Source organism: Zonotrichia albicollis, chromosome 3, assembly GCF_047830755.1.
Source record: "Zonotrichia albicollis isolate bZonAlb1 chromosome 3, bZonAlb1.hap1, whole genome shotgun sequence".
In the NCBI taxonomy this organism is placed as follows: domain Eukaryota; kingdom Metazoa; phylum Chordata; class Aves; order Passeriformes; family Passerellidae; genus Zonotrichia; species Zonotrichia albicollis.
Genome location: NC_133821.1, coordinates 5,820,163 through 5,833,624, shown reverse-complemented (window position 1 = coordinate 5,833,624; position 13,462 = coordinate 5,820,163). Strand labels below are relative to the sequence as shown.

At 40.1% G+C, this 13,462-nt stretch overlaps 1 protein-coding gene and 1 long non-coding RNA gene across 4 annotated transcripts in view; one reads left to right on the top strand and one right to left on the bottom strand.

Annotated features, from left to right (window-relative positions):
* Positions 1–3,282: 3,282 nt before the first annotated feature.
* On the bottom strand, positions 3,283–10,674 carry LOC102066547 (cysteine-rich venom protein kaouthin-2). Its single transcript, XM_005490376.2, has 7 exons — positions 10,615–10,674; positions 9,197–9,316; positions 8,623–8,710; positions 7,388–7,533; positions 6,557–6,651; positions 4,893–4,981; positions 3,283–4,211 (listed from the first exon to the last, which is right to left on the bottom strand). Exons 1-7 carry the CDS (start codon positions 10,672–10,674, stop codon positions 4,201–4,203), a joined length of 609 nt encoding a protein of 202 aa, XP_005490433.2. The 3' UTR covers positions 3,283–4,200.
* LOC113459694 (uncharacterized) overlaps positions 3,969–13,462 on the top strand; it is a 27,353-nt gene continuing 17,859 nt past the window's right edge. For 2 of the 3 annotated variants that reach the window (XR_012579338.1, XR_012579337.1), the window contains exons 1-3: positions 3,969–4,073; positions 11,378–11,549; positions 11,914–12,199. This is a non-coding gene — a long non-coding RNA (uncharacterized LOC113459694). Of the gene's footprint in view, positions 4,074–10,622; positions 10,685–11,377; positions 11,550–11,913; positions 12,200–13,462 lie in introns of all 3 variants that reach the window. The other variant, XR_012579339.1, reaches the window with a different exon arrangement.

The following is a 13,462-nucleotide window of genomic DNA, read 5'->3' as shown; positions in this document are numbered from 1 at the left end:
AAAATGATAAAATTATAAGCTACAAAAATATAAAACTATCTATAGATTATTTCTGTTTTCTTTAAATTTTATCTTTCTTACCTGTTCAGCAATCTGATACAGCAGAGCAGGTGGACAGTGACATAAACTCAGGAAATCCATCTGAAAGTAGCCCAGTTAGAGTTAGTACTATGTTCATTTCTTCATTGTATAACACTTGTCTAAAAAGCTTATCTGTGCCTAAATGCTGCTGAGAAAATCAATAAGGATCATCTCCATACAAGTAGAAAAGGCAGCACCTTTCTGCTCAGATGATTAACATTTCAAGTGCAACAGTCCCATTTTTTAACGTCATTGTCAAGGACATCAGATCTAGAAGAAGAAGAAATTCAGTTCTGCCTGCCACAAGATTTTTCCAGCAACCATTAAGGAACATTCTCTTTGTAATGGCAAGAGGCAGGATACTGCCTTTTCTGAGCTGTCCACATCACCATGTTCCTCTTAAACCACTGCACAAGTGAGATCATTCTTGCACTCAGAGAAGAACTTATTCCAAACTAATCTTTGGTCATGAAGTTGCATCAGTTAGGCCCTCTCTAACTATCTATCCTATCCTATCCTATCCTATCCTATCCTATCCTATCCTATCCTATCCTATCCTATCCTATCCTATCCTATCCATCATCTTGTGTACTTTTCCACAATGAACATAATTATATTTCAGGCCCTGTCCCACAGCAGCCAGCTCTCTGCAAGGAGCTCCCTCAGGAGTAGGTGAGAAGGAGGAATGGGGAACAATCCCTTTCCACAAACCTCCCCATGGCCTGTCCTTGTTTGCTCTGGACCCTTGCTAAAGGTAGGCAGGGTTATCAAGGGTTTCACCTTGAAAGGTGGAAGGAAGCAAGAACAGGATGTGCTAGGAGGAAAACTGCTCTGCTGTGGGGATCTCAGGGATGACAGGAGCTGTCAGAGACAAGGAAAACTGCCTTCCAATATGTTAGGAAGTGTGTTATAATGACTTTTAAGTCTTTTACCAGCACTGATTGCAACATGGCCCTTTGGTGTCATAGTCAGTCACTAACTATTTCTCATGCCCTAGAAACATCAATAGCTGGGCCTCACATAAAGCAGTGGTTTTAGACTGCAGGGCACAAGATTGTGTCTCCACACATTTATGGAATATCTCCAGCGAGGGAGACTCCATCTCTCTCTGGTCTCTGTTCATGCTTGGTCACTGCACAGGAAAGAAGTTCTGCCTCCTGTCCAGGTGGAACTTGCTGGGCTCAGTCCCTGCCCGTGGCTCTGGTGCCATTGCTGGGCCCTGGAGCAGAGCCTGGGCCCTGCTCTGCCCCTCCCTGCACACAGGGACACCCAGGGCTGAGGGCCCCTCTCAGCTGTGCCTCCTCTCCAGGCTGAACAGCCCCAGCTCCCTCAGCCTTTCCTCCTCAGGGAGATGCTCCAGTCCCTCCATCATCTTTGCCACCCAGTACTGGATCCACTCCAGGAGCTCCATGTCTCTCTTGTCCTGAGGAGCCCAGAACTGGGCACAGCACCCCAAATGTGCCTCACTGGGTCTCCTTGCTCACAGAGCACACTCCTGGGTCATGGACATCTTGTTATCCACCAGGACCCTGAGGTGCCAGAGGTCTCTGTCTCCTCCCCCAGAACAGGAGCATCCATGGATGTGTGTCCAGCTGCATGGATGTGCCGTGCTTCAGTACTTTCATCTGAACCACCAAGTTTGTTACTTAAGCCATCACAACATCCTCTCACATCTGAGGGACTCACTGAAGAGAGTTTGTTTTGGCAAAATCAGTTCATGAAGGATCCATGCTGATATTTAATATTCTACTGGTTAGAAAATGACAGGGAAGAAATTTGTTCCATTATCTTCCTGGAGATCTAAATTAGGCTTATGAACTTTTCTGCCCTGGATCAGATGTATGATTATTGATTTTTACCTTATTACACTACTTTTTTCCTCTTATGAGTGACTGAGAAATGAATTCTTGTGGTTTGGCTTGCAGAAATCACTGCAGGAAAGACATTGAGGGACTGGAGCATATCCAGGGAAGGGAACAGAGCTCGGGAAGGCTCTCGAGCACAGGTCTGAGGAGGAGCAGCTGTAGGAACTGGAAAGGGGCTCAGCCTGGAGAAAAGGAGGCTCAGGGGGGATATTCTTGTTCTTTACAACTCCCTATAAAGAGGTTGTAGCCATGTGGCGCTCAGTCTCTGCTCCCATGTAACAAACAATAGATATGAGGAAATGGCTTCAAGCTGTGCCAAGGGAGGTTTAGATTGGACATTGGCAAAAAGTTTCTCCACAGAAGGGGTTGTCAAGCATTGGAACAGACTACTCAGGGAAGTGTTGGAGTCACCACCCCTGGAAGTGCTCAGGAAATGTGCAGTTCTGGTTGTTAGGGATGTAGTTTAGTGATGGACCTGGCAGTGACAGGTAAATGTTTGGACTCAATGCTCTTGGAGGTCTTTTCCAGCCTTAATGATTCTATGATTTCTTGACCCATCATTCATGGTAAAGGAGTCTCTTGTGAGTGAGGGCAATTGTTCTGCCCACTTCCTTATTGATAACAACCCCGGATTAACTATTGCAACACAATCATTCTTACTTGGACCTGTGCTAATTATTTCAGAATGTAGTAAGTCATGTTCCAGCATTCACACCTCTCCCCTGGCATTGCTTAATTTACTTTTAGAGCTGTCTCCAGCTGAGAGGGCAGTGTGCCATGGAGGGGGAAATGGTGGAGATGAATGAGGAAAAAAATCCCAACACAAATAATAAGCACGTTGAGTTGTGAAATGGAACTTTTAAGTTAATACTTGTCTTTCACACTAGAAGAAACGCCACTGGAATGAAGGAGTCAAATGTGTGATGAAATTATTCTATGCCAAGGGCTCTGGGACTTGCAATCCTAATTATGACAGCAGCTTCCTTACTAAAAGGGGACTGGAATGTGCAACCTTTCTAAGGTGAGACTGAAATAATATTTAACCCCATTGTTAACTGCACAGAAAAACACCTGTATCCCAAAGGTCACCGAGTGGGGATTGCAGGTTATTTATGCTAATTGTTGTTTCTCTCTGAAAGGGAGTCTGATAAGGGTTGCTTGCCTGACTTCTGTTTTTGCTTAGGAAATCTTCTCACATAACCTGATTCTGCTCATGCTGCTAAATATTTAGGCTCCCTTCAACACCTAATGCTAATAAAGTCACAACTTTGGTGAAGTTTAGAGAATTTTATTTCATGGCGATAAGAAAGAATGAAAATTATGATGAAATGGTCAGTGAGGAATGAGTAATTTAATGACTGATAGAGTGAAAGAACATATTAAAAAAAATTGAAACACATGTCTACTTGTTATGAAAAATAAAGTTTCCAAATGCAGGGACCTCTCCCTTTTGACTATGTTTTACTGTGAATTAAGCTCTTTTCTCAGACAGTCCTTTTTCTTTACAAGGCAGGTTTGGTTACCTGTATTTAAATGCAATCTTACACTATAAACAGGATTCTTAATTTAAATTAACTACATTTGGTCTGTTTTTTGGGGGTATTTTTTGGTTTTTTTTTTCACAACTGAGCATTTTACAGTAGAACATATGTCAGCAACAGATTCTAAACCAGAATAGATCTACAGGAAACTGCTCCGCTCTCCTAATTTCTTTTAAGAATTACACATTTCAAGCAATCCTGTTTATCTTCTGGTCCTGTTAACAGTACAATAGTTTAAATTTTCAATCAAGTTAAAAGCAGTTACATGACCAAGCACTATCCATCTATTCCAAGAACATAATAAACATATGGAACCACAGACCTTTAAAAATGTTTATTCTATAACATTTTGGGAAAAGAAAGATGATAAAAGCTAATAATTAAATATATCTGGCAAACAAACAAAAAATTTAAATTAAGATTTCTACCATGTTCTGGACCATTATATAAATAGAATATGTACATCACCTACAGATTTTTTTTTGTGAGTCACTGTACTGAAGTCAGTCCTTCTGCATATGTTGGAGAGGCAGGATGGAATCAGTGTTTGTGGAGGAATTCATTGAGGAGATGGATATCCAGGAAGGTAAATGTTGAGCCTCTTATTTTATTCCAGTTTTGCATTGACAGGAGCAGAGCAGTGGACTTGACCAAGATCTGGACACACCCTGGACACTTTGCCAGGAATGCTGGACTAAAGTCTCTTCAAACTTTCAAGGTTTGGCTGAAAACGATTTGAAACACAAAATTAATCATGAGTGGGAAGTGAAAACCTGAATCATGTCCTTTCAGAATAATTTTTCATCAACATTATTTTCTCTCTGTTTTCTTCTCTGTTGCCATTTACTCCCCAGCAGCATCCCAACCATTAATTTGACCACTCAGAGAAAATAGGTGGCTTTCTCAAGGAGATTTTTTACTTATCCATAAAGGCATTGAAAAGCTTTATTTCTTTATGTGCAGCCTGTGATAAGAATTTGGTTAATTCAATGACTGAAGATATTAACTAAATCTTGCATTGTGAGAATCAGCCCATATATTTTTATTTCCTATCAGAATTCTAAAAATTAAGGTTTGCCACTTGCTCTTATCAAGCGTGTTGCTACTTCCATTTAATCTGCCACCATTATTCAGAGGATGAAGAATAAAAAAAGGTAAAGAAGTTCCCTCCTTCCCTAGAATTTCTTAGGTTAAGGATGAGATTTATCTCTCCTGGGCATGGAAAAGTGTTATCTCACCTAGGTAAAGCAGACAGGATGGTGAAATGTGATTCTCTGATAGTGCTTTGGCCCTAGTATTTCAGTAAATATATTTTTTTATTTAATTTGCATAAATTAATCACAGTTTAGGGTTTTATTTAAGCATCAACTTTATCCATGTCACAATCAAAATACTTGGAACTTACTGCATAGTCCATCCTCACAAGCATTGGGGCAATCCCCACAGGGCTCTCCTTCCTGGTAGGGTGTCTTCATTGAACCTATTAGGTTTCCCCTGAAACATCAATGTTACCAACATCATCTATGAAGTCACTACACCATATGTGAGAGGAAAAATAAATTATAAAGAGGTTTAGATTTACACTCAGTTACTTCTGTAACTTACTGTTACATTTATGCTGGGTCCTTGGTTATATGTCAATTTTTACAAGTGTGCCAGGTTTATTTGGAAATGCTTTGGCAGTGGGCAGAGAGGGGGAGGAATTTGCAGGGAATTTGCCTTTGTGAGAGACACCAGAGGCTGTCTCTGTTCCAGACAGGGCCAGTGTTGGCCAGCTCCAAGTTGGACCCATGTGATGGAGATGTGGCTCTGTGATAACACAGTCAAGGGAGGGTAAATTCTGCATGCAACACCAACCAGAATAAAGAAATGAGAATATGTGAGAGAAATCACCCTGCAGACACCCAGGTCAGTGCAGAATGAGAGGCAGGAGGTGCCCTGGGCACCTGAGCTGAGGTTCCCTGGTGCAGCCCATGGAGAAGCACCAGGAGCAGCCCATGGATGTCCATGGGGATGCAAAGATCCACCTGCAACCTGTGGAGCAGGAGGATGCCTGGAGGAGGCTGTGATCCCATGGGAAACCCTTACTGGATCAGCACCTGACTGGATTTGTGGCCAATGTGGGGGACACAGACTGCAGCAATCCAATCCTGAGGGAATGGAAGCATGGAAGGAATCCATGCTGGAGCAGCTCAGGAGGAACTGCAGCCTGTGGGAAGGGCCCACACTGAAGTTCATGGAGGTCTCTCCAGTGAGAAGGACCCACAATGGAGTGGGGGAAGAGCAAGGGGAGGAAGGAGTGGCAGAAATGGCTCAAGATGAACCGAGCAGAGCCCCCAGTCCCATCCCATCATGCTGCTGAGGGGGAGGAGGCAGAGAAAACCAGGACTCAAGCTGAGCTTGGGAAGAAGGTGCTTTAGGTTTGGTTTTACTTCTTATTATCCTAGTCTGATTTGATTAGTAATAAATTAAGCTAATTTTCCTAAGCTGAGTCTCTTTTTTCCATGACAGTAAGTGGTGAGTGAACTCCCCTGACCTCATCCTGACCCATGAACTTTTTGCCATATTTTTTAATTACTCCATCCTGTTGGGGAGAAGAGTCAGAGAGGCTGGGTGAGCTACTGATGGTCAGTCAAGGTCAACCCACAACACGGTATTGTGAATGTGGAAATTAATTTTAGGCACTCTTTGAAATCATCACTTTACCTTAACATTCTTGTTAAAGTTTTTTGGTATTAATTATAGTCTTCACTGTACTGTACATATTGGTACGCCTTTCTGAACTGACATTTCAAGTAGAATGTGCAAAATATTTATTTCTAATTAACTATTATGAAAATTAGGATTTTTAGGCAAGAGACATTTAATTTAAAATCAGCGTCCCTTTAATATATTTTATGCTTTTCTTGTTTGACAACTCTTTTCATGTGTGTTTCTGTCCTTTCCTATTCCTAATGCAGTCTTCAGACCTGTTTCTCAGCTATTGGTGATGTGCCCTGATACAAATATCTCTAGCTCCTGACTAATTTTGATGATGTAACAAGTACCAAAATCAGAATCAATACGTACGCGGGGCAGTAGTGGCAGACATAAAAGTAACTGTAGGTAGTGTTGAAGCAGAAAGCAAAACCACATCCAATTTTATAAGAATTGTGCCAAACCATCTGTAGGTATAAGAATAAAAATTATGGGAGTATGGAAAATATGCATTTGAAAATCATTTAAATATAATATGCATCACAGAACTGTTTGTAATGATGTGAAGTCACTTTATTTACCCTTTATAGTAAAAATATGAGCCCCATGTTACTGAAAATCTGCTTTCACCCCTATTCAACCAAAGAATGTTGGGGATATAACAATAATAATTCATAACACATGTTTATAAAACCTTTGATTTTGCATTTATGTCTTCATTCAATCAAAACTGTTAATGTAGGAATGATGATGTAAAATTTTGTATTCTGTTTTTTGTGCAGGTACTGTAGAAGTTAAGGATAAGGCATTGCCCAACTCCTCTGAGTCAAAAGAACTCTGTTGACTGCAGCAAACCTATTTATATTTCCTTGCTGTTACTTTAATAACCCTGTTTTTCCACCTTCTGGGCAATTCCCAGATGTTAGACAAGTTGCTGCTTCCTGAAGCCTTGAAATTCCAGTATCTTTACTCTTTACTCCTTTACATATACTCAAGGCTATTATTTTCATTTTAATCTTGTTACTTTACATATTATTTTCATTCTAATTCTGTTTCTTTAGAAGTTTTCATCTTGTTTTGTTAGAATAACTCTCATATCTCCACTGTATTTATGTCCTTTAAAGATGAGAGGGTAAAACTTGCTTAGCTAACATTTATTTGTTCAGCCTGAAATATAAATATCTATATTAAAAACATATCTACCTGAGTGTAATGGCCAAACATAGCCCCTTTTGGTTTTGCCCCAGTTCCATATTCAAAATTTTTCTCCTCATTGTACCAGGCCTGAAGAACATCTGACCATGAGAAAGGGGCAGAGGACATGAAGAGATTTTCACCACACTGTACATCTGAAAAGAGAATGGTGCTGAGAAATGCACAGAGAATACACACATGAGAAAAAAAAACCCCAAAAAACCAGACCAGCAAAAGGTGGGATGATTTTCATAGAAATTCTCATCCTAAATAGGGCAGCAGGATGTTTCCTTTCCAGTTGAGTGACATCACCCTTTGTAAATGCTGAAGGTGTCACTTGGCCAGTTTGCAGCTTGGCCTGTTTGCCCTGCGGTTGGTTGTTGCAGACATTCTGTATGAACAGCTGCACAGGTGCCTTGCAGGTTCATGGCTGTAATTTTGCTATTTGGAAGTTGCCAACATAATCATTACCCAGGTTACAACCTTGGGAAAATCACAATAATTCAAATTTTACTCCTGGCACCTACAAAAGTGTCTCTACTGCCCTTATATTCTGTTTCTATTCAGGTCTAACCCCACTGCATTGGTCCTCAAATGGGATTCACCCTGGCAAAAAACCCAGAGAATTTGGATTTTAGGAAAAAATATTGACAGGACTGTCCACATCTTAGATGTGGTGTGGGTAGCGGTCAATCAGCAACACACTGGGCTGTTAACATGGTACAGCTGTAAATTCAATATCCAGTGACTGACTAAGTGTTAATCTGAACCTCAGAGACAGTTTTAGGTTGCAATTTACCAGAGGATTTAAAAACTCTTTAAGTCTGGTCTGAGAAACCATGCTTAGCACCACCAGCCAGTTTTACATCTTTGCCTTTTGCCCTTTTCTTCCCAGGCATTTCAAACCAGCACAAGTAAACTGGTTTCTGCATTAGCTGGCTCTAGATCTCTAGATTCCCTTTTTTCTGATGGATATTTTAGGAGAATATGCTTTATCAGTATGATTTAATTTTTTCATCTGCTTTAGAAATGGGATATACCTATGTAAAATTGGGATGAGAATGGGGTTTAATTTTTCTCACTCACTGGGCAGATTTCTACCTAGAAATTTCTATCTGTCACATGACAAAATAAAATCAGTATGAAATTAAAATTTCATCTCATTTCCCCCCAATAAGCAAAACCCCAAAGTGGCCACATCAATAAGTTGTGATGTTGTTCAGCTCCACTCATGCTGCACTTACTGGTTCTCCTCAGGTTAGGAGGACTGTGGCTTAAAGCGCATTTATTGGCCCAGTTTTGGGCATTCTCTGCAGCTGCAGGACACCATTCCTTAATGAAAGAAGAAAATATCTGTCATGCATCCATGAATAACCCCTCATGCATACCCCTCATAAAGGAGCAACATTTAGAAATTACATTTAAATCAGGAAAAAAGTCAAATGCAAAATCCTTTTCATCCCATTATTTGAGGGGAGAGGGAGGTAGGAGCAAAGTTCCTGTGCACGAAGGGAATAGAAACTGTGAAGCCTGATGAGGAATGAATCAGAAAGAAATTAATTATGCTATGGATCTTTATCCTCCTTTTAATTTTACTTCAAAAGAGACATTACTGTTGATACACCACCCCATTATCCAGGTTTTTTTTTTCCACCTGCCCAGCCTTAGGTTTCTCTTGGTGCTGGCTGTGCTCAATCCTTAGGAAAGGTTTGGAGAAGGAATTTGTGGCTAAATAAAATAATGTGACCCCGCATACAGTCTTGTATCTCTCATATAGTCCACCACTCATTAAAAATAAATTTACAGCACACAACTTACCATCTTCATCATGTTGCTGGCAGTTGGTTTTACTCCTCTCCTGAGGGCATTATGTCTGTCAACAATCAACTTCTGCTGCTCTGCTCTGCTGCTTGACAGAGCACTGAGAGCTGCAGTTTCCTAAATTGAAAAAAAAAAAAAGAAAAAAACTGTATTTCTGTTTTATTTGAATTTTACTAAATCCTGCATCCTGTGTAGGAAATATTAAAATACCAAAATTTTATTATCAACCAAGGAGATAATCCCTGTTAGGGAGGAAGGACTCTTTGTCTCCTAAGTGTCTCCCATGTGGAGCAGCATTTCAGTGGTTCCACCGTGCAGAGCTTAGCAATAATAACACAGATTCCTGCACTGTATCTCCCAACCCTCTGTGGAGGACTGGGATATTCTGGAATGCCTCTATGCCTGCAGACTCACATTTAGGCAACAGAACCATACTTATTTTCCAATATTATAATTTCCTAATGAAGTTTTGTGTAAAGAGGATCTACAAATCATCAGAATATATGAATTGTGTTTATGATATGTTTGTCTTCTAGTTTTAAACTTCTTTATCAATGTTTTTCTATTGAAGAAATCTGTTATTTAATCACAGGATCATTTCAGGCTTCTTGTGGTACTTCATCAGGACATCCTACTGAACAGAAAATGTTTATACCTTTCATGCCATAGATCTTCTTCCAATTCTATCATAATTCTGACAAAATTTCTCATGGTTTTCACATGTTCTCTAATTAAAAGATAGCCATGTGAGGAACTCAGCCTCCTCTTTACATCCATTCTCAACTGGTCTGGACTGCAGCATTGAGAGGAGAAATTGAAGGATTAGGAGGAAATGTAGTCAGGCCATCAGTCATGTGATGGAGAAGTAGCAAATACAGATTTCAGACTGTTTGAGTCAGGAGGAACCACTCTGTGAGTGCATTCAGGGTGTTAATTTAGCTGTTTGAGGGAAATCAGGGATATGGGCTGAGTGGATGGGACTGTGAGCAAAGAGAGAGGCAATACCTCAGGACCTGTAGGATGAGAAAGGATGAGAGTAAATAAATGATATCTGTAAACCTGTGTGGAATTCATGGGAAAATGCTTGATCATTAGGAGGTCCAGATTATTGGATTTGTGTATGGAAACTTCTGGAAAATACAGCTATCTCTGAGCCAACTTACAAGTACATCTTGAGATGTTTTTTTGTGCAAATGTAGAACCAGAAAACTGCTTTGAAATGAAGCAGATACATCAAGAATAAATGCTTTCCAGATCCTATATCTATTACTTCAAGAATAAATGCTTTCCAGATCCTAAATATCTCATCAGACTCTTTCTGCATATGTTTGGTGTACACAAAAAAACATATTCAGTTGTTCTACAAGTGCCTCAGGGCCCACCCAAATTTTAAAAATAAGAGATTTGTATTCTACCTGTCCAGTGGATGGAGGCAGCACAACTGTGAGACACAGGAACACTGCTGGCAGAATCATCTCTGAAAAGGTGAGAATGAGGAATTAATTTTCTTTTTACAGAGTTTTTATTTCTCTGAATACAAAATACATCTTTATCCTGTGTGTTTACAGGCTTTTGCTCAAGTTCCTTCCTTCCTTCCTTCCTTCCTTCCTTCCTTCCTCCCTTCCTTCCTTCCTTCTCATCCATTTTTAACTAAAATAATAAAATTAATTCACCCTCTTTATTTCCAAATTTCTATGAATCAGTTGCTTTTTACACCTCATACTTCCTGCTGTAACCCTGATGGAATATCCCCACAGGTGTTCACAGGAATTTTTGCTGCTCTTCCAGCAGGAAGCCTATTGCTCATTTTCAAACTGCAGAATGGGATGGGATGCTGCTCTTAGCCTGTTCCTGTGTCTAGGTGAATCTGAAAATTCCCCTGGTCCCCTTTGCCTGCTCTGCCTGGTGTGCTTTAGTTGAGATGGGAATTACACACTGAGTCCATCTGATCTCTACTGTTGGGTGTAGGAATCAATATTCAAAACCTGCTCAAAGCTTGCTGACCAGCACTATGAAATCTTGCATGTGAGTGGAGGCAGAACTTGCAAAGACCTGTTTCAGGAAGAATTTTTTTTAATCTGTTTTAAGACAAGTCTTGATTATATTACAAGTCATAAGAAATGACAACAGAAATTAAAGCCCTCTCCAACATTGTGATTCTTGGTATTTCCCATGCAGGGCCAGGAGTAGGACTTTGATGACCCTTGTGGGTCCCATCCAACTCAGGTTATTCTACAAATATCTGATTCTAATTGAAGAAGCATCCCCCAGACCTTGGACTCCAAGACTCCACTTGCCTGGGAGGCTCAAACACCACTCCAGTGACCAAGGAGGTCACAGCAAAGTTCAGGTATCTGCAATCAGCCACACGAGTTACACTTAGCTGGTTTCTGCTCACCTACCTCTGGCAGGCAAGCAGGTGACTAGAGCGGAATTTACTTGTCCTGGCAATTTTCCCAGCCTCCCACTCTGAGGGAATTTATGAGCATGTTACCACAGAGGTGTATTATTAGCTAACCTTGTTTGGTTTTGAGGGGCTGCTGATTTTAGTTTTAAATTATTTTTGGGGAGAGGCCAGTAGGGTTTGCTGATCCTTTCATATTCAGCAAAGCCCCTTTGCCTCAAGGCATCCAGTTTATATAAAACACAGGGTGCTCTGGAGAACACTGGTACTTGTGGAGAACACGTGGTTAAGAATAAATATTCTTTTCCAGGTGCTACAGCAAGGCCCCAGCTCTTCACAGGGCTCTCACCTTGCTCTGGGGGTGACCCACAGTGCCCAGCCTGAGGCAGGGATGCTGCTCCAGCTCTGCTGAACAACAAAGCCCATGGACTGTGACTGTGGGCAGCTGGAACTCAGAGGCCAAAAAACTGGAAAGACTGGTCACATCTGTCCAATTAAACTCTCACAGCCTTCAAAATAGGCTGGATTATTCCAAGCACTTGTATTTGAGGGAAGATCCAATTGATCCGGGGGAAAACATATGGATGATTAACAGAGTAAGTCATTGAACTCCTGTTCTTAGTATTGTTTTATGTCCCTTAGTTTAGATTTTAACATCACCTGTGCCTCCTTGGAGTGCTTTAGAATCACAGAATGTTTTTCTTATTAATTTCTCTAACTCATATTTCTCAGAGCTGTTACAAAACTTTGCACTTTGTCTGACTTAGGTGTTTAGCAACAAAAGGTTATGCTCTCAATATCATGAAAAAATAAGTTTTTCACTTAATTTCTAACTAGAAAGTAAATAGAATTTGGGCTATTTTTAGCTGTACTCAAGTTACAAGCAAAAATATGTCTTTTGAGTGCAAAATATGATGAGATGCAAGTATAAGGCAACCCTTTTTGCACATAAAACATATATTAAAGGAAAAAATTATTCACTGAAATGATGAAGCTTTCTAGTTTGCAAACCAATCTGAAGAAGCTGATTTAGAGACATGGGCAAAGTCTTCATTCACTGTAATATTTTCTATGAATTAACTTACAATTAAATATAATTGGTAATTTAATACATGATACGAGTTTCAAAATGCCATTGGAATGCTTTCTAAGACCCAGTGGGTTTCCCACTCCAAGATATTAACATACTTTTGGCAATCCCACTGATTTCAACCAAATGCTTACAGTTTATGAGATGTAAATTTAATTGCTCTGCATTAATTTCTAGGCACTGGTCCTAAAATCAGTCTCTCTCTCCCCCTCCCCTGCTCCCCCTCAATCAAACATAAATCAGGACATGTGCCAAGTCTTACTGACTTTCCTGCAAATCCATCTGTATACCAGGATCTGCCACTGAAAGATGGTGCTTTAGCATCTCTAGTTTGTATGAGTTTGGCAAACTCATGAGAATATGTTTTTCCAGTCTCTCCTTCTCAAATAAAAAAATAAAAAGGTGTATCCTAAATTATTCATTTGATTGGATAACCATTAGCAAAAAAAATCCCAATTATTTTTTATTATCCTTGAAAAAGACCTGAAATAGAATAAAGTCACTGTCATTAACACTTGTAAAGCATTAATACAGAAAGGTTTCTTAGCAGCCACTTTGCAGAAGAGGAGTCAATTAAACAAGGTGGTAATTTTCCCACTCTGAAAATAGGTGGTGATAGAAACATGAACCAATAGAACTTACCAAGCTGAATCTATATTCCATTCAATGTGTTTGACTGTCTCTCTGTCCCTTTCTCTATGTACAAATAATTTACTAAGATGCTGCTTTCTTGATACAGGTGGCTTTTCTGGTATTTTTGATTGTTCAT